At 33.3% G+C, this 22,555-nt stretch overlaps 1 protein-coding gene across 1 annotated transcript in view; it reads right to left on the reverse strand.

Annotated features, from left to right (window-relative positions):
• TMPRSS15 (transmembrane serine protease 15) overlaps positions 1–22,555 on the reverse strand; it is a 60,762-nt gene that overhangs the window by 17,008 nt on the left and 21,199 nt on the right. The window contains exons 9-18 of the mRNA XM_032219804.1: positions 20,123–20,232; positions 17,976–18,113; positions 16,850–16,999; positions 15,591–15,696; positions 14,679–14,829; positions 11,209–11,341; positions 6,072–6,161; positions 3,954–4,079; positions 2,821–2,961; positions 1,004–1,114 (exon numbers count right to left, since the gene is read on the reverse strand). Coding sequence (XP_032075695.1) covers positions 1,004–1,114; positions 2,821–2,961; positions 3,954–4,079; positions 6,072–6,161; positions 11,209–11,341; positions 14,679–14,829; positions 15,591–15,696; positions 16,850–16,999; positions 17,976–18,113; positions 20,123–20,232 — 1,256 coding nt within the window. The remainder of the gene's footprint in view (positions 1–1,003; positions 1,115–2,820; positions 2,962–3,953; positions 4,080–6,071; positions 6,162–11,208; positions 11,342–14,678; positions 14,830–15,590; positions 15,697–16,849; positions 17,000–17,975; positions 18,114–20,122; positions 20,233–22,555) is intronic.

Below are 22,555 nucleotides of genomic sequence, written 5' to 3' on the forward strand. Positions count from 1 at the left end.
CCTCAACATCATTTTATCATTGGATCTGCATATAAAACATTGCACATAGTCTATTATTTTTAGTTTATGTAAAGCAGAGCTATGCACAGAACATTTAATTTTGTAAATAACTACCTTCACAGATGTTGCTGTGACAACAGCTGTCATTGTTGTCAAAGTAACCTGCATCTGTGTTGTAAAACAGTTGAAATGTGGCTCGTCACAGCTGTTTTAAACTCCTGTCAAACACTTTTACTGGGCTTACATTTGGTCCTAAATTTCATTGAAAAGAAGATTAAGGATGCTTTTGGGGTGTGCTGAGCAGAATATATATAAGTCTGCACTGGCAGAAGCACCCCTACTCTTATTTGCAAAAAGACACCCTACAACAAAATAAATATATTTTGGTTTCAAAGTATTGGACTGAAGTCTTCACTTACTAATACTTTCGATTTTCACTGCATAGAAAAAGAGAGGGGTCCTTGGTGCTGATGATGTTACCTAGTTTGGATAATGAAATGTTTGCAAGAAAACAACCAAGCTCAGAGAGCAACAAGGACCCCACATTTCAACCTTGAGCTACAAATATTCTACTGTAATAGAAAAGGAGAGGCACAGAAACTGATGAAAAAAAACTGTGTACAGATTTTGGGTTTTTTTTTTAGTGAGATGGTTGGATAGCCTCTTTTCTAAAAGATTAGGCCCCTTCTCTGAAAGAGATCCGTGACTCCGCAAAAATCTTTCCTGCCCACTTTAGAATAGCAGCTTGCCAGCATCTGTTGCTAGAATGTGTGGGTTTTTCTTTTCTTTTTTTCTTTTACATTCCTATTCTTTTATTCAAAACTTTACCATTCAAATAACATGTCTTTCTTTTCTTCTTTTACATACAGAATCCAAGGTACACTTGGGATTTTACTTTACTGTACACACGGCTTTCAAAGGACTCCCTTTGAAAATAGTTATCTTCCCTGAATTTGGGATTAGAAATGTTTTTTTTTTTTTTAAAAAAATTATAAATATTTACCACAATCTGCTTCATCAGAACCATCTTTACAGTGCTGGAATTGATCACATATGTGACCCTGAGGTATACATTCTCCACTTCCACACTGATAATAATTCAATCCACATGAAGCTGTTAATGAAGAAGACACAGATACTGTGGTCCATGAAAATTAGTTAATAAATTAGCAGTTTTAATGTTTTTTTATAAAACATTTTTTTATAACACGAAGTACATTTCTCATATTTCATGTGCAAGATAAAATATTTCATCTATTTTATATATTAATCATGATACACAATAGCCAAGTAATTTCAAGTGATGAACATTGAGAGTAAATATGAACTGCAATTAATATAGAAATCTTTTAGCGGTAGCACACTAAAGGCCAATAATACTTGGGCCACTGATAACTTCACAGTTAACTATCTTTGTTCTTCTTACTTTGCAGTTAATTTGTAGTGAAGAGAAGTAGCCAGAAAGATGTTTGAATTCTACCCTGCCCCCATGTTCCTTTTTCTTGAAAAGCTATTTCCAAGAAATTTTGGAATTAGAAAAACACATTTATGAAGTAAAGATAGACAGAGTTCTTAGATTGCTCTAAGCCATGATTCATTTAATCATGATCTACTGAAAAACTATAAGTGTCTCAATTGCACAATGCAGTAGGCCAAATCACAGCAGCTTGGGTGTCCCGGCTCCGTCCAAGCTGCTTCTCGCTGCCGTCGCGCTCCACTGCCTTGCTCCCCCTGCCACCTTCGACGAACAATCCTCTGCTTTCTTCAGCTCAGACGGTGCCAGCCAGCCCACCCCCCCACCCGACATGCTCCCCGCCTGGCTGGCCGGCTAGCACAAGGACTCACCGCTCTTCTTCTCCTCCTCCTCTTCCTCCTCCTCCTCCTCCTCCTCCTCCTCCTCCTCCTCCTCCTCCTCCTCCCCACTCAGTGCTGGGCTGGCTGCAGGCCGGGGCAGCGGGAATGTCGGTGGTTGGTGGCTCCCACGATGCAAAGTGCCTGGCGGGGCACTTTGCATCGTGGGAGCCGCCAAGACCCGGGTTTGCAGCAAAGGCACCAAGCCGCTCAGTAGAAAATGCCAGGCAGAGAAGAAATTGCTGCTGAAGAAACAGCGGCTGGCAGCCCAGAGCAACCTCTCCAGAATCACCCTCAATGGAAACTGCTAGATTGCGTAGTCGCTCAAGTGCCCTTGCACAGGCATGATTCGCTGCTCCCAGATCAGGAGGTGGGAGAATCAGTGCCTCCTTTGCATACAAAACTTTTTGCTTTTTAACCCTTTCTTAACTTTTGAAAGGCGAAAAATTCCTTATGCAAAGGAGGCCCCGAGTTCTCTGGCCTCCTCCTATAGGTAACACTGAGCAGACACCAAGCCACTGTGACTTGGAATCTGGTAGCAACTACCCTGGCTTTAATTATTTTAAAAAAATTCTTTAAAATTCTTTCCTTTCCCTCAGGAGACTGGTGAGGCCCCGCCTCCCCTGCCTCTAGTGACTGCATGTCCCTGATATGCAGTGGTGGGATTCAAAACTTTTTACTACTGGTTCTGTAGGCATGGCTTGGTGGGCATGGCATGGCTTGCTGGGAATCACTTGGTGGGTGTGGCAGGTGAAGGACACTGTAAAATCTCCATTCCCTCCCCACTCCAGGGGAAGGTTACTGCAAAAATCCCCATTTCCTCCTGATCAGCTGGGACTCAAGAGGCAGAGAATAGATAGGGGCGGGGCCAGGCAGAAGTTCTCTGAATTACTCAAAATTTCCGCTACTGGTTCTCTAGAACTGGTCAGAACTTGCTGAATACCACCTATGGGTATATTGGAAACTCACCTGGCATGCCAAGATGGTATCCTGTAGTAAAATTGGCTACAAATCCTTTTCTGGTTATAGATTTGTCCGAAATGAAGAGCACAGTCATTTGGTGAGTTGTAGAGAATATATCTGGCACTGGGTATTTTCCAGTATATACAGCTTCATAGCAAGGAAAAGTATATCATTACTCCAAAGACTAATATACATATCATAATGATGGAAAATAAACACATATAAGACAGAAAAAGGTCTACTTCTATTTTTTTTTTTTGCAGATCATCCATATTTAGATGGATGATCCGCAAAGCTTAATCTAGGAAAAACAAATGAACAAATCAATACTGATTAAATGCTAAACCTTAAATGTTCTTTATTCATAGATGATATTGAATGTAATGTAACTTAAAATATGCACTTGCTTTGTAGTTTGAGATGGTAAATAAATAAAATCTTTAATACGGTCAAAGACCAGCAATACACATTAGTTTTTACACTATATCAAAAAATACTAACATTAAAATATAATTAAAAAGTATTGACATTAAAAGTGGATAATAACATAAAGGTCCAAAGATTGTTAAAGGTATGTCCAGATAATTGGTACTATACTTCTGTAGCCAATTTTTTTTCTTATGGACATTGCAGCAGCACAGAACTTTGCCACTGAGATGGAAAATTTATCTGGACTGGATCCAGGCTGTATAATATCTCAGAAAGTTTGATTTTCTATTAGCGTTCTCTCTGAGCACTTATCACAACTTCCAGGAATCTTTGCTATATAATATGGCAAATTACACAATGATGCAACAATAGAAATAAAATATTCACACCAGAATATTCTTAATTTCCCCAATGCTGCAATTTTGTTAACTTAAATTAAATTATATCAATCAACATAAAAGTTTAACTATATGTATGAAAATATATTACATTTTATATGCAATACTATTGTTATTGAACATTTTTATGAATGTTATGAAAATGATATTGTCACATTCAACTCATGGAATGTACAGATTTCTGGAATTGTTAAAAACACTGTATACTATATTATTTTTCACTGTTTTATTTTTTAAACGTACAGCATAATTAGAGAAGTATTCTGATACAATATAATTTTTCACACATTTTGATATATTTTATATACTTGCCTAAAAATAAAGATTCAGCTCCTATACCATCTCTGACTTCTAGAACATCATGAATAGTTTCTAAATTAAAATACTGAAAATGAAGTTGAATATTTTTTCCTTTTTCTGCATGCAAATACCATACACCTAGAATTATAAAATATAAGAAGGAAACAAAACCAAAAATACTGATTTGTCAATAGTTTCCATAAAGAAGCAAGTTGCATAGTTGGTAGTCATCATCATTTTTTATTAAGATCCAGTTTAAATATGTTAAAACACTTCCAATACAACTCCAAATAATAATGGCATTACAACAGTTTAATATTTCTGTTAACAATTCTCAATATGACATAGCCTTATGAATAAGGCACAGCACTTAAATTTAAAAAGGCAATTTCAGGAAAATAACCAGAATTATTTAACCATTGATGGGTGGTTGGGCAGTGAGTTAGTTGAGATTATTCTTAGCATTTGCACCTTAAAAACATATCCTGGGATTCCAAGTTCACCTGAGGCATAATGACCACAAGTAGCCAAATATGTTGTTATTATCACTATTATTATGTTTGTACTATTATTATTTAATATCTAATGTTGTATTTATTCAAATCAGACTTCTTTAATACATTCTGCAAATTTCAAATTAACTTTTATTAATATATTATTAGTATATTCTACAAGTTTTGAGCAAATTCAGGGGAGGTTGATTAGAAATGATTTTTTGGTTTTTTAAAAAAATAATTATTTTTACTGTTAGGTGTGTAAGGTGATAATCGATTTCTTTAAAAATAAAGAAACCAAATATTCTATTACAGAGAAGTATAAATGAGTACATAACAAGTAAAGACAAATTTGGATCCCATTAAAGGCTTAATTACACTTTTCCTATCTACCTTTCCTATATGTTTCCTCTCAGATACTCAGCTTCCTTCCCCACTCCAAGTTTTTACCTCTGCTACTGTGGAAACAAAATGTATGGGATGAAATATGTGACAATGAGAAATGAAAAGGAATGAGAGGCTGTGTAGTACTTGATGTTTGAGGGGAAAAGGATGCAGAATGATGTAATTTTGGTCAGCAGTCAGATAAACAAGAGACCAATACTGTAGACAGGTGATGCATGAGAGTGGGCAGGTTGTTTTTCTGCCCACGACTTTGGAATAGTTGTAGCTGTGTACCTGGCCCGCTCTGTACCAGAAACAGTACATGAAGTGAACAGACTTTTTAAAAAGACAGGAAGACTTACATAGACTTTCTTTCTGACAGAAAGGATTTTTCTTTTTCTTTTCATTTTTTAAATACTTTTATTGTATTGTATAATACTAATGAACACATTTTAAAAAGAAGAAACATTGTGAAGTAAGCATATATGCTGGAGTAGAATATACAAAGTCTGATGAACCAAAATTCTAGTAGCAGTAAAGCTTTATAGGACGGGTGTCCAATAGAAATTGACCAGTGCTTATTGATAGGTAGTGTTTGCATGTTAGAATGAAGTAAACAGCAGTGGGATTCCAGTGGTTTTCATGGTAAGGGTGGGGCTGTTGCTCCTACTGAGATTAGGTCAGAGGAGGCTATGGAGTCTAATAAAGCTATGGGCTTTTAATTGCCAAGGGAATGAGTAATTGGGTAGACTGCTTAGAAAAAGGGTATCTACAGTTTTGTAAGATTCTCTCCTTCTGGTTCAATTGCCTCTTTCTAGAGCTAGTTCATTGAATTATTTTGTTTTTTAATGCCAGATTTGTCGATAAAAAGAGCACATCCATTTGCCATGTGTTGGTGAATATGATGATCTGCCTGTATCATTGAATCCTAGTTAGATGAGAATGGTATCTAGCTTTGTCCAAAGTCTGCTTTTAAGGCTGTAGCTGCTACAACAGCTACAACACCAGATCAGAAAATGAGACATAATGAGATTTTTCTTACATTTTTATAATAGCATGTGTTCTATAATCCCTATTTTTTTTAAAAAAAACTTTATTAAAAATTTAATGAAGCTGAAGTCAAAAGCTTCTAATGAACCTGAGTATAATCTTCATTAATTCTATTTACACATTTATTTATACGTATGTTTCATATTTTTAAGCAAACTTGTCTAAAGTTTTGAAGACATGTAACTTACAAGACATAACTTACAAGATGCTCTATTGGGGTAGTTGTTTGGGTAGTTCATTGAAGTAAATGTAGTGTTTGGTTCCCACAAATCATATGGACCTCCACAATCAGCTAGAAGAAACAAAGTAGATCAGATATGGCAAACCATTGATTTTTGGATAGTCAGAGATCTGAATAGGTCAGTTGCTTACTGTTATGTTTGAGGAGGTAGTGAATCACCAGGTCAGCTTGTTGCTGTAAGATATTCTGTACATGTAGTTTATATTTAAAATGATCTATACTATTACATTACTTTGTAGTTGTATGAAAATTCTTTTATGTGACCAATACATAAAAGTTTTATTACTACTATGCTGTTGATGATTATGCTGTGTTTTGGAATGCTTTTGGTATTGATATCATTTGATGTTTCATGTCGAAAAAGAAACTGATCTGTACACTGTTGGTGGATGTATGAGAATGCAGAAACAAAGCATTAACTGAGAGACCAGTTATCACTGTCTTCTTTGTATCGCTATAAAAAAAAGCTTTGTTGTAGATCTTCAATTGTTTTGTTTCCTTATGGTTTCTTATAGTTAAACTTTTCCACAACATTGGTAATATAGGTACCTTGCTGGTATAGCTGGATATACAGTATACTAGAATTCTAGTTTATTAGTTTCATAGTCTTTCACATGCCAATTATAACTGTAGCATAGTTTCAAATAAAATATTGTGAGCTGTAAAATTAGACGTTTTGATTGCAGCTCCTTGCTTTTGAAGCTTATATTTGCTCTTTGAAGGTACTGTGATATGTTTTGATATGCAGCTGCTTTACAACCCTTCAACTTAGTAGACATTTTGTAATTAATTAAACATTTTGCTAAGGCATTTTGTAATCAATGCGTACAATGTGATTTATGAATTTGAAAAACTCTCGATTGGTCCCAAAAAGATTGGAGATCCAAATTAAAAAAATGAACAGTATTACAGAAAGCATGATGACTGTTGACTGTTGATGGAAAAACAACAAATTGAAATCGGGGTTTTTTTAAACTAGAAAAAGAGCTACAGGGTCTAATTGTATAATTTCTACTATGTATGTATAATACTAAAAGGTTATTATTAGCATTTCAGAATTCATAGCAACATGGAAGTATCAAATTACATCTTTTTAAAATATGCAAGCAAAAACTGGGTACCTGCAAAAGAAAGCTAGTTATCTTAAGATGGTTAGAATGTTTCTTGGGAAAAAAATGAACCAGGGTCACAATAATGAGCTAAGCAAGATTACTAAACTTTCGGCTATCTATATACCAAATTATCTTTTAAGATAATTTTAAAGTATAATTTTACATTAAACAGCTCACTGAGCATAGCATCTTTTCATTCTTGCTCTAACAAAATATATCAGCAGCAATTGAGATACAGATGGGCTGAAAGAAGTACTTACAGGATCTGCCATTACCCTTATAATACTGCCATTAAATCTAATGATAATTTGACGAGTCTGGGTGGAAAAGATTTTCTGTTATAATAATGCTTCATGCAGCCTGTTACACTCTTTTATTAGGCAATGTTGTCTCAGCTGCAGAACATCATATAATGAAGAAACATTGAGAGTTGCTTATTCATTTCTACAATAAAGCCTCGTGTAGAGCATTCAGCTTTAAAAACTCTGATGTGACAAACCAGAAGTAGGTGGAAGAACTTCAAGTTTTAGTAATTTCAGAGAAGGTGTTTCTGTATGTCTCAAAGTAATTTGCTGATAGGTGAATGTGTATGTTATTAAAATTTCAATTTTCTATAAAAACGATTAAAAACAAAGTTGACAAACATAAAATCAATATTTTATCTTTGTCACTCTTGTTCAGTATTTTGTATTACAGATAACAAACATGGTGTATCAAAGAATCAGCAGTTATAAGCTATATTGACTACATTGCAAAAGTCTTTATTTTTGACTTTAGTTTGTCATCCTATACAAAGAACAGAGCATGGATAATCATGCTTTTTTGTTTTTTCTTCTATAATACTATTATTTTCAACCTTCAAAAATAGCAACGTAATTAGTTACTAATGTATATTTGAGATCCAGTTTGGTTTACTGAGTGAGGCATTAGGCTACAAACCAGGAACTTTGATTTCTAGTTTTTCCTAAGGCACAAACCAACTGGGTTATCTTGGGCCAGTCACTCTTTTTCAGCTCTAAGAATCAGAAAATGGCAAACAACTTCTGAGAACTCTTGCCAAGAAACTGCAGAGTCTTGTCCAGGGAGGCACTAGAAATAAATACTGACTAGAAGGTGTACAGACACAGAAATGCTATATTTATATATAAGAATGTAAGAGCCACTGAACTCTTGGATATTGTGTAGTTTGGGAATTGTCACACTGAAAAAATAGAGACTGACATGCTGCAAGCAAAGCTGCGTGTTCTAGCATCAGATTTTTGTACAAAAGGGAGGGCACAAAGAAAGATTTCTGAGGAATCAGGGTTTTTTCCCCCTAGAAACTGTAGATGAAACTGAATGGATCCATCTTAGCCATAATGACCATGCATCTTATGTTATAAAAGCCAGCCCCTTACATTTATTTAACTATTTTTTTGGTTTTGCTTCTGCAAAGCTGTTATAAACATTTTTGCTAAAAAAAAGCTTAACTTCCTTTAGATTTGACTTTTCTCAGATTCATCTTTTATTTTTTCCAAATATTACGATCATTACAGCAGCCATTTTCTGAAGACACATTTCCTAATGAAGCTATTTTGTACATTTGATGTGACTGTTAGTAGTAGTCTTTTTCTGTTGTTTGTCTGTCTGTTTGTCTCTGTGTCTCTGTCTCTCTTTCTTTCTCTCTCTCTCTTTCTCCATCTCCATTTCCGTCCATCCATCTATCTACTATTCTACCATATCCAGACACCAAGCCAGTTTTTATGGATAAGGGAGACTTAGAATCTCCTGGTTTCTAGGCCAGAACTATAACAACTGTTGAACTTAAAAGGAATAAATTATGAAAATATATTCCATGAACTGAGTATTTCCATTTTTGCATAGTATTAATCTGTACTAAAAGTCAATAAAACTAAAAAGTGAAAAAGTATATAGTTTTGATGAATATTAATATTAATGTGTGGAAAAATATGGCAAATTTTTCAGATGCCTATATTACAAGATTAATACAAGTTAATTAAGTTTTTTGTAAGCAAGTATTGGCAGTTAGTAGATTACCATCAATATCTATTCGGATAGTCTAGATTGAATTCAGATTGTTTTTATTGAGACAGACTTAATATCATCGCTTTATAAAATATGAGATGTTAGTTATTCAATTTAATGATACACCAGATTTCCAATATTTTAATATGGGAAAATGTTATCTCAGAAAGAAGATAATAAATCTAGATATAGTCAATCTTTGCAGCAATATAAATTAGGATTAGCAAAGAATACAAAGAAGTTGATCTGCTTCTGAACTTCATTAGCAGATTCATGACCATACACGCCTGACCTTTTGTCCTTTTGTGCTTTCTAACCTTACTTCTATTTGCCAATTTACTGTGCATTTATTGGATAAGTTTAATATCCTCTCCTAAAATTGATAGCATTAGCTCTATGCATCATCAGTTATGTGTCTTTCAACATTAAGTATTGCAGTAGTCAAATCTGGAAATGAATGAATTTAATTAAGGCTCCTTAGTTCTTTGCTTAAATCATCTGCTGTGTGTCATAATATTTACATCAGTGAGTTACATCTACAAAATAAAGCAATAGATGGATTTTCGTCAGTATGTGATGTTAGTTGGGTAGCTGAATATTAACAGTGCCAGTGGATTCAAGGTTTATTTAACATTTTATGAATTTGGGATGAGGATTGTTGTGTTGTGAATTGTTTTCTGGATGACTTAATTATTGTAAGCAGTTTAGATGGAAGAATACTATTCATGGCCTGGGATGTAAAAATAACATAAAATACAACTGCAAGAATTACTATTAAAAAAAAAATCTAGCTACTGCCACATATTGATGAAAAAATAGTTCTGACCACCAAACTGCTACTGACGGTAGCATAATATTTTGCATATTACCCTGAATGTAAAAAGATAGAATAAAGCAATAAATTCAAAATGTGAAATGAAGCTAAGAATTAAAACCGGGGCAAAAATATCATTCAAAATTTAGAGTCAAAATACTTTTATAATCTTTAATATAAATGACAATTGGTAATATACAGTACAGATAGTTATCGGCTGATGGCCAAAATTGGAATTGGAGCTTTCATTGCTAAGCAATGCAGTAACTGAGTAAATAATGCCTGATTTCACAATCTTTTTTGCCACAGCCATACATTAAAATCACCATTAAATTACTATCATCACGACTGTTAGTCAGTTAACACAAACATTAAGCAAATCTCAGCTCACCATTGACTTTGCTTTGAGAAAGCCCCCTGGGAAGGTCATAAATGGAGATCAGCAACTCTGGGCCACTGCAACCATTGTAAATATACACCAGTTGCCAAGTGCCCAAATTTTGGTCATGTGGCCATGGGAATGCTGCTACAGTTAAATGCAAGCTTCATTGTAAACTTCAAAAGGATGGTAACGTAAGTCAAGGACTATTTGTAATGCTAATGAAACTCATTTTTTTTACTGCTTAATAATTGAATCACTTCTTTGTCACAAATATGAAAGACTCAAACAGAACAGGACAACATAGGAATATATGAAGAACAAATACTAAATATTTTATTGCTTTGCCTCTTTATTGGAAGTCTGTTATGCAGTAAGTGATGAGGGTAAATTAGCCATTAGAATAGTATAGAATAGAATAGAATAGAATAGAATATTGGCCAAGTGTAATTGGACACAAAGGAATTTGTCTTTGGTGCATATGCTCTCAGTGTACATACAAACCACATCCCTCAAGAATCATAAGATACATCACTTAGTGATAGTCATAGGATACTAAATAAGCAATCAAATCATACTAGGAAAGTGAATAAAACAAATATAAACCATAAAGATACAAGCAACAAGGTTATAGTGGGAGGAGATAGGTAATAGAAAGGATAAGAAGAATAATAGTAATGCAGTCTTAGTAAATAGTTTGATAGAAATCTTAATACTGACTTCAATATAACTTGATAATATTATAATTCAGAAATAATAATGACTTACTTGGTAGTGAAGATATTGTAGGAACTCTAGTGGGTTCTGGATAAATGCTTTCAGCACAGACTCCATTTAAAAGCCCTATATCATCAATGGCAATATCACTCCAACCTGGTCTTTTAAAGGCTTCAAAAGCAACCTAGAAACAAATGTTATAGAGTGAGAAAACAATAATGGTTATTTTTTATTATGGCCACTGACATTCAAAATCAAAATGAAGTAAAAACAAAACAAGGTAAAATATTATAAATAGTGGTGGGTTCATCAATGTGTAAAAAAAAGCTTGCCTAATTTTACAGGCAGTGTAACAAAATTTAGCCACATTCAAAGAGATTGAATCATACTGATTTGATAACAACCATATAGGCGTTTCACAGATGTTTTACCAGGTAAAGAATTATAAGGCGAGCCCTTGACTCCTTAAATTGGGAAAAGTATAGTAGTATATGAACTGCAGTCTCAACAGCATCTTGTTGAGCTTAGGGCTACAGTTGCAACTAATAGGGATCTTTTAATATTGGTCCATCAAAACTGCTGTGGGGATTGTAGTGAAGCTTGATAAGTTAGTGCTATTTGGAATTTGGAAACAATTAAGTAGTATAAATATTGGCTAAAAGAGGGCTTGTTACTGAGAAAAGCATTTGCTTATTCTATTTTTCAATTTAGTGATAAATCCAGATACATTATTAGGAAGAAAATTGAGGGAAGAAATGTCTTCGTTAATCAAATTTGTATTACTGCCCATTTTATGATAAGTTCATCCAGTATCGTAGTTATACATCTTTTTATTTTCTGAACATTTAAAAACATGTTTATAATTTATAGAAGCAATTGCTTTATTAATATTACTAATATTAGTACTTTTAAGTAGCTTTCTATTGATGATTATGATATTATGGAATGCTTTTGCTTTTGATATAATTCGATGTTTCATGTAAAAAAAGAAGTGAACTGATCTGTACACTGTTGGTGGATGTATGAGAATGCAGAAACAAAGCATTAATATCTATTGCCCATTGATTGATCCTGCATATTTTTATTCAGTTGCTATTTCAATCAATAATCAATTCAATCATGCTATGAAGTAGATTGATTCAATTCCTTTTCAACAATGGTTATTTTGTATAACTTATTTTCTAGGGAAAAAATCCACTTAAAAATGACACATGGAAATATATTGCTTTTACCCATTTTTGGTGTTTTGAATTAATTTCCTAACTACTAAAGTCTGAAATATTAAACCTATAAAAATACATAGCAAGAAAGAATAATTCTTTCTAACACCTTTCTTATAAATAATACCTAATAAGAAACTTAGTTCAGCCCGATAGTTTATTTTTAATCCAACATCTTGCATGATTAAATGTGGGAATAGAAGGTGTATTGAATATGTACACCCTACATTATCTGTAGATATCTGATATGTGAATATCTCCTATGTTGTTTCATTATCTGTAGGTTTGCCCAGGAACGTAGATCTTGATCTTTGATAATTTGCTGATCAGGTTTTTTTCACTGCTGTAAACATTTTGAGCTCTTACGATGATTTACACAATCTACTGAATATTCTGCATTAGGTTTTGGGACTCTTGCCAGTCATATATACTCATGCTGGATGAGTTATGTAAAAAAGATTGAGACATTTAAGAAGTAAATTAGACAGCTAATCATTTTATATTTTTGCAGCTATTAAAACACTGTTGGGATTCTGTTTATTTAGAATTGACATATTAAATGACAATGAAAAACATGTATTAAATTGGAATTAAGGATTATAAAGAGAATGGACTATTAATGTTGGATTATTATTTTATATATTGAAATGATTTACAGTTTCATTAACCTATGGTAACTTTGTAAAATATGAATGCATAAAAGTAAAATTGATGGTGCATATCAAGGGTGTCAAACTCAATTTCATTGAGGGCTGCATCAGGGTTGTGTTTGACCTTAGGGGTGGGGGTGGGCAAAGTGGATGTGGCCAGCTTGACATCACTTGTGTTAGGGGCACCTTTGGTGGCTCGAGTGCTCTGCTAGCGGGCTTCTGAGCTCCGTTTTCAGCCACAATGGCTTCCTGCAGCCCTCTGTTTTTGCTGGCTAAAAGTTGCAGAAGGCTATCACAGGTGAAAACTGTGCCTGGGAGCTCCCAAGCTCCATTTTCACTGGCAGAGGCACCATTGGCCTGTCCTTTGCTGTTTCCAGGGTGGCCTCACGGGCCAGATCTAAGCACCCCAATTTGTAATGTTCTGATCTGGTCCCTGGGCCTTGAGTTTGACACCCCTGGTGTATATTATCAGAACATTACAAATGTACTTTTATTAATGACTAAGGTAACAATTTAACTCATGGAATATGTTCCACTGAATTCAAGAAAGCTTCTTGTTTTAGATTATATTTCTAAATTAAATAATTGCTATCTTACAATTTATGAAATAAACATTCAGATATAGGCAATGTTTCCTTCCCTTTCTCATTTTATTTTAATTAAAACAAATGTGTTTGGCATATTGTGAAACAAAATATCACCCTTTGTCAATATTTTAATTCTTTTATAAATAGACTTCTTAGCATTCATAGAAAATAAAGATGTTAGGTGATCAAAATTTCCTGATCTATATGAAAAATTGAAAAAAATCAAAGAAAGACTAGGCAGAAATTTTGAGTATGTGCCATTTTATCAACTTGACAAAATGCAACCGGTTCTTTGAACTCTGACTCCTATTATGTTGAACTATTTTGACATGGTTATAAAATTCTAATTATCTCTATTGGTCCAGAACATTTGCCTTTCTGATACTAATGTGAATAGCCATAAGTTGCTAATTTTAGAATTGCTTTGTAAGGAATTCTACTTCCCCTAAACACATCTAATAAAAATTCAGATTCAGATATTGTTTGGAACTCTTTTTTTCTTGCTGACAGCATTGTTACCAGAAATGTTGGGAAGATGAGATATGAGTTTTGAAAACATTTGGGCTAACTCAATTGTTCAGTACACAGAAGATGAAGAAAAAAATTCTCCTGTAGAGGATTCTAATGACTTATTAGTCACATTTGAGCAATAATTTATAAACCACACATTCCCTTTAGAAACCAAGTTTGACAAGGCAAGTATATAATCAAGTACTAGAAGTATTAATTGGAGATATAGAATCCCTCTATGACACTAAAAAGCTGGGAGGCAGAGGAAATTATCGAATGCACATCAAATTAATTTCAATTGTATATTTCATTACTCTAGCTAATTACTCCACCCAATTCTCAATTAGTGACACAACTGTGAAAGTCAGAAAAAAATTCCAATAATAATTCTAGTTGCCCAAAATACAGCATAATATATATGCATACTGTTTGATATTGTTATTTCAGTGCTATAGTTGTGAATATGTGTTTGTTTATGAATGCTGAAAGAAGAAAAATGATAACAAAATGAAGACAATCATAATTATAAGCTGAACATAAATATATTAACATACTTTAAATTTAGATGTTTCATTTAATGTTATTTGTCCATAATTCCAATTATTTCCATAATTTCCTTCTTTGTGGAAGATGATCTTTTGACTGTTATCATCATATATAATTTTAATATTTAGACGGTACACATTAATACCATACATGTGATACCTAAATGAAAAACAAATTTCATAAATTATATAATATCTTATTAAAGTGAAGTCCACCCAGTGTCTTATCAGTCTAATTTCAAAGAACATGCTCCATCGGTAGATGGAATTGGGGAAGAAATAGCTTTTATGAGTGAATTCACATAGGCAGACATGATTTTTGTTCTAAATTGCACCCCAGTCTGGGCAAATGGTAAAACACTTAATGTCCTTATTATATCTAGGTCTATCCTGCTTTTCCTGACCAAACTAGGATCTTCCACCATTTACTTATTTAGTTGGTTAATTGGTCAAAGAGACTTCTTATTTCAGCTTCAGATGTCAGAAGTGTCTAATAGGGTTTTGTAAACTCTATCTTCAAACAAACAAACAAACTTTTGTTTACCTTGTCTCACAAACATTTAAGATCCTTTCATAATGTAGAACTATAGCCACTACATGAGTCTATATTCACATCATATAAAAATGTTTGCATAATAAATTTAGGGGTTGGTTTTCAAAGTCATCATTTTCTACAAGTGAACAAGTTGCACATCTTGTTTTCTAAAAGTTACCAAGCTGCAGATAGGATGTGCTTGTTCAGCATTCCATCCATTTATTTAGGCAAGATTACTTCTTCCCCTTCTACAGAATCTTTCTATGGGCTTTGGGTATCCTCAATACTCATTGTAAAAACATTTTCTTCATCCCCAAGTTTTTAAAAAGTGACTATTTTACAAATCATAATAATTTCTTATTATATAAACAAAATATTTACTATACCAGAAACTTAGGCAGTATGCATCTGAAATAGGGTCTAAGGGTAAGCTAAATATTTGAGGTCTCAATACTTCGCTTAAACGGATAGTTTGTGTTAAAATATAGTAGCCTGAAAAAAAATCAAAGTAAAAATAGGTAAGTGTATATGCACTTAATGAGAGATATCATATGGACTTCTGATTCTTGATGAGTTAAGAAAGCATCCTGCTAATTTAGACATGAACTCATTGTAATGCTGCTGCTGATTTTATTTTTATCCCACCTCTTTTATATTTAGTCTGGTTATTTTTTAAGCATACTGGTAACAGGAAGGAAAGCAATTAAACAAAGAGAGAAAGAAAGCGAGAAAGTATATGCATTTATAAATACACACATAACTTAAGTAATATCTTTATGAAGTTCATGTTTGCCAGGATTTCTAGAAAAGTGACTATAGATAAATGCCAATTTTAATCAGACTTTGCCAACAGGACTAATGGTGAGAGACTTTATTTTTATTTTTTATTACGTCAATTCAGTGTTGCTCTACTTTGAAATGGTTACAAGCCTAAATATGTATTTATGTACTGTATTTAACCAAATTTGTATCCTGAATCCTAGTTCATGATCCTCTACAACACAAATGTGTATAGAAAAATATGTTCCAATAGAAATAAAGTGAGGGAAAAAATTAGTAATGGAATTGAAATGCTGTATGGTCAAACCATCAGAAGCCATCAGGATGTAGCCTACAAGATTCTGGATATTTTCCAGCTGGAATACATCAAGCATCATTAAATTAAAATTATGATTAATAAAAAATACCCATGCAGCAAAAGATGAATGGCTATACAAATTAAATCAAGTGAAATAAATAGCTACTGTATTAATTAAATAATTAGTGAATTTCTATACTGAATTTCTGTACTGAAATTTCTGTAAAAGCCATGCATTTTTCTGTCAGTCCATAGGTTCACCTGCCTAGCATGCTATAGAAAAGAAATTGTTTAGATAAATATATATTTAAAGTATTTTGCGGCCTTGTGTTTTTCAACATATTATCATCACAACATAACTTTATTAGAGTAATTAGGCAAGCAAGAACTACTTGGAGCCATTTTTATAGTTCAAAGCCCTGAGTTTAGTTAATCCTTCAAATGTGTGTACTGCTTCTTATGTTCAGTTTAAGAAAAGAAAGAATATAAAATATTTCTATTCTCTCCACAATACATTAAAAATGGTAACCAACAACCATCATTGCTTTTGCACACAGTATTTCTTACCTGATAAATTACCAAAAGTATGATCAAAATCTGGACCAGATGCAGGAGGAAAGATAGGGCCACTAACTCTCTCCCATTCATTGTAATCCTGTATATGTTGAATCCAGTAACAAAATCCATATTCAAATGTACAGTTGATTTTTTCATTGTCTTCAAACAAGATTGGAGTAAAAATAATAAAGTAAACAACACTGAAATTCTATAATGTACATCCTAATTATATCCAGAATCAAGGCATTATAGTATCATAAAAAGAAAAAATATATCCTGATTATTATCATTTTGATACACAAAATATTTTATTTCTGGTGCTTTCTCTGTGAAAGTCCCAATTTGAAATGAGTTTAAATGAGATTTTTTTGTGGAAAAAGCACAATTTCTTGGCTATACGATGGAACATATATATGTGTGATGAATTGTTAGGCTTCCATATCCATGGCATTTAATATAACAACTGGAATAGACAGATTGACATCATTTAGTACTATTTTTACAGTGAGTTGGACATCCTTCTTAAAGAATGGCTGTTCCACATGACACTAGCCATGCACTCTGCCCTTATAAGCTGTGCGCAGTGATATTTGCTTGTCTTACTTATCTACTTTTATCACAGCCAACTGCTGGGAAAAGACTTGACAGGCAAGGAAAAGACAGAGAGCTTAAGCCATGAAGTATAGCAGGCATCACATAAACTGTATATATCTACAGTTGACTCTCCTCTCAGGAAGCCAAGATGATGCATTTTTAGTCTTAAAGTAGCAACACTGTGAGTCTGAGGCACATTAATAACTGACCTAATTGCCCAATATATTACCTGATTGAAGGAAACATGATCCAGGACTTCAGTCTACCATATTGGTTTTCATGTGATATTACCACCAATGAACTGAAGCATTTGATTAAGTAGAAAATTACAGAAAGCAGATAGCAATAAGACATTGATGGTAGAGGTCGGAATGAATAGTTGGATGGGATTAAAAAGGATCTGTTCCTTTGTAATTTTTAAATTACATAATTGATAGCTGTTGCACATTGAGGAAGCTGTATGCTATAATTATATATTTCAAACAGTAGTCATAGCTCTATTTTGCTGTAGTACTTAAATATAAATTACAGGTATACTTACTAGTTAGTTCACTTGTATTAAATGCAGTGTAGGTTGCATTAAAACCATTAAGGTTTCCATGTAAATTTGTGATAAATTCTACAGTGGCTTTATCAGAAAAAATATAAACTGTACCAGGATTAGAACCTGAGATGTAAGCTAAGAACAAAAAACATAATGGAAAAAAAATCAGAATGGAATAATATTATACCTATTCAAGTTAAAGTGAATCAATTGATTTAGTTCTGTGGAAAGTTGATACAAAACTATATTTCTTCCAGTATGTAAATATACTGTCAGCGTTCCAAGTGTCATGCAGAATTAAATCAGAGTTCAAGGCAAAACGATCCTTAAAATTCCAATTTAATAAGTAAGACATCTTGGCACATCTGTGGAATCCCAATTCTGGAAGTTACCTAGGATTCCCACCCAGTTGAAAGTTCATGATCTTGTCCCCACACCCCAAATCCATCACATGATTCAATCTTCTTCTTCCATGCTGACATCTCCACCCAACTGGTTCCGGTCAGGTGCAGAGGTGCAGAGACAAAAGATGACCTTGGGCTTGTAGAAAAGAATGACAACAACACATTCCACAATTCTACTCCTTTCTATTCCCCCTCCCAACTACTACACTAATAAACAGCATAATGAAATAAGAGAGAGTGTGGCAGGCCAAAGATCCTAAAAGGGATATAATTGCAGGCCTGACACATACTTTCATTAATGTTCATGCTTTTTAGTAACAATTTAAATCAAGCATATCTAAACTTTCAATAGGATTCTAGTCACAACAGTCAATTGCAGTTAGTTTAATGAACTTAAAAGTAAGCAGATCATTATATAAATATAAGTAAACTCTGTCATCTTCACACAAAAGGACTTATTATGTCTCCTGGTTATTATGTCTCCTGTGCATTTATTGTGTCTCCTGGTTTTCCATAGCTATCATTTCATGCAAAGAAAATGTTTAAGAAAGGTATGGATTTTGTCTATGAAGGTGTAGGTGGTATGATGGACTACAGTGAAGTATATAAGAGCCGAAGTGGCGCAGTGGTTAGAGTGCAGTACTGCAGGCCACTTCAGCTGACTGTTAGCTGCAGTTTGGCGGTTCAAATCTCACCGGCTCAAGGTTGACTCAGCCTTCCATCCTTCTGAGGTGGGTGAAATGAGGACCCAGACTGTGGGGGCAATATGCTGACTCTGTAAACCACTTAGAGAGGGCTGATAGCCCTATGAAGCGATATATAAGTCTAACTGCTATTGCTATTGCTATCATCTTCTCAAGACAGAAGGAGCATATTCCAAGAAGGGGGCAACACAGTGTGGTGCTGGACTGGAGTCAGAGAAAGAGATTTAGGATGGACACTCCCTAGATTTTCCCTAGAATTTCTCTAAGTGTATCTGTTAGATAAGAGTGATATAGGTTTCATCTGGCAAGATTTTGTCTGAAGAGTGTGAGCAAATAAACAATTGAAATTTGGTTGGCTTATTCTATGTCATTCTGTGCTGGGACTGACAGTGTAGTAATTATTATTTTTCTAAAAACTCTTGAAATATGTAAACAAAAAAGAAAATGTTAACCCCCCCCCCACCAAAAAAAACCCCTTATGCTTCAATACTTACACTTGTCATGTAGGGCAATAACAACTGAATGTGTTTTGTCCTACACTCAGCTGAATGAGTAAGTACATAAGAAGCTCAGAATAGTACAAACACATTGCAAAGCCTGAATGAACATATGATTAATAATTATGTCCCACGTCAGTGTCAACTTTTAGTAACCACCCAGATCTTCTTCAAGATGATTTGTCCAAACCTGGTGCGACACATCTTCCAATGGTGCACTTTTCTAATTAGTCCAGTGATCTTGATAATCCTACTGTATTTTCTTCCATGTTTTCCAGCATTATAAATTTTTCAAGAGAATTAGATTTTCATAGAATGTGCCCATAATATAATAACTTAAGCCCAACCATTTACACTTTGAATAAGAACTCTGGATTGATCTTCCAATATTTGTTTTCTTGACTATTCATTACATTTTCAAACCTGTCCAACACCAAATACTCTTTCTATCCCGCTTCTTCAAAGTCCTTAGAATACCTCTTTCTATTCAAATCATAGGGTTCATTTATTTTTAACATTTAATTAAAAAGGCATCTTACCTCTTAATATCTTTGTTGGACCTATACCTTCATAAATACTTAGAACATCCTTAAACTCTTCTGTCTCAAAAGCAGTGAAGTTAATTTTGATAGATAGGTGCTTCTCCATACTAAAAGAAAAACATCATGAAAGATGCCATATTAATGATTAGGAAATCATAGCTGTATTGCAGAGTTGTGATAATGTGAAGTAATTTTTTTGTTACTACGGGTTGTTTTTAGTTATGTATTTGCAACAGAAAGTAGGAAAAAATCACTTTCCTGAAAAAACAATCTTACCAAACATTCTCAGCCTTATCTGTAAATGCTTTTAAAAGTCATGGTGCTCTACTGAATAGAACAGATTAGGAAGCTTGTCAACTAAGAAGGAAGATTCCTTTCTCTGTCCTTGTCTATCTGTTCAGCTAAGTCTTTTGATTCTTCCTGGAATATTTTCAGAATGAATGAAGGAAGAGCAATCATCATCATTATCATCATCAATCATCATCTTCAATCATCATCATCAATCACCACCACCAAATGGTTTCAAATTGCTTCCTTTAATTTTTTTTTAAAAAAGAAAAATTCCACAGCAGTAGTTGGTGAAAGTAGGCGTTGGTGTACAATTTGATTCAGAGCCTCTTCTGTTTACTTCAGATGTCTGTGCCAGGATTGCAAGATTTAAATTTGAGAATAAGTATGCCATCATTAGGAGCCTAGGCTGAATGATGCATATATATTTGATTTCAGGGCTAGACGAATAGGTTTCAGATATAATCATAAATATTTTGATTTGTATAATTGTCATTTTTCTTGCTTGATACTGTTGTCTATGATACTTGGATCAAACTTTTGTGTGGCTTATTTTGGGTGGTGAATTGATTACCATTCTCTAAATTTAATTGTATATGACTACTGCTTTTGGCTTTCCAACCAGAATAGTGGTAAAGGGCTCTCCATATAACTTTTAGGGGTAATTTTCTAAGGTCATAGATTTCTAATTTTCAAAATAACAATCTATGGTTATTTGATATAGAAAGCAAAACATATTTCATATTTTCTTTATTTAGGCTGTAAGTTTCTGTCTAAGAGAATTTGGCCAAAGAAATAGAAATATTCTATAATTTTAGAACTTTATCCCAGGGTCCATAGGATTGATCACACTATAATAATTATTAACATGGCAGTTGCATTATATATTTCAAACAGAGCTTATTTACACTGCTATATTATAGTTTTTGTTATATAAGCACAATGATTTTCAATACTCAGGAGGCAACCATGAAAATGTGAAACTGCAAACTGTTTTAATTTTAATAACAGTTACAGTTCCCAAAAGACATGAAAAATATGTTTGACCACAATAATTTCAACATGCTTGTCAAAGTCAGCCTGGTAACAGAAATTGAGCATTGATCTATGTGATCTATAATTCTTTCTGTTCATTCCTTCATAGTACTTATGCAGATGGGAAAATAATCTTAAAATTATATTTGACAAAAGGAAACAAAAGAAAACTTTGGGAAATGAAACTTAGTAAAGCACATTTGTTAAGTTTCATTAGTATATTAAAAGAATATTATATGGTTCAGAAAGAAATATAAAATTTAATGAAGAAACAGTAATGTCATCATAAAAACAATGCTAGTAGAAATAGCAAGAATAAAAAAAATATTCTCAGCTTCAGCTGAAATGCTGGTTTTTGTTGTTATTAATTCCTCCAGAAGGAGGATGATAATATTATGTGCAATTTGACATATTTGTTTATATCATCATGGGAGGACTTCAAAATATCTAAAATGATACAAAAACATTCATTTAATATTTCATTAATATCCAAACAAGCACACGGACAGTTTCTTACCAGATGAATTGGAATAGTTTCTTTCTTACACATTTTAATATTTGGATCCAGAAAAAAAATGCAAATCGGCCATTAAAAGATATTCTGCTAAAATATTTAGGCAATCCATTAATATGGACCAGATAGACGAGTAAATAAAAAAAAAATGCACAGCTTCAATCCTGTTGTCAAACCCTATGGCATATTGATTGGGACTCCACACTGATGTTAGTATTTTGTTCTTTGGTCACATGTTGTGTATAGAGTAGTGGATATTATCTCTGATGTTACTAATTTTCTTTTTTCTTTTGTTATATTTTTGCCTATAATCACTTGGAAGTGATTATAGGCAAAATATATAGCTTAAAATATAAATCTTAAAAATGAAATAATTATATAAATAAGGAAATGGCTGACATGAGTTAGCTGGAAGGACTTTCATGCAACAGCTACTAGGATAGGAGTTTAAAATTATACTAGAGAATGGTTTGTTATGTCTTAAAATTAGATAGATATTGCAATATTAGAAAAACATAGATTTATAAGGAGCATCATGATAAATATTGGCTAGATTGCATAAATTAAACAGTTAAAGTATTAATATAAGGGGA

The sequence above is a fragment of the Thamnophis elegans genome, chromosome 6 (assembly GCF_009769535.1).
Source record: "Thamnophis elegans isolate rThaEle1 chromosome 6, rThaEle1.pri, whole genome shotgun sequence".
NCBI classification, from domain to species: Eukaryota; Metazoa; Chordata; class Lepidosauria; order Squamata; family Colubridae; genus Thamnophis; species Thamnophis elegans.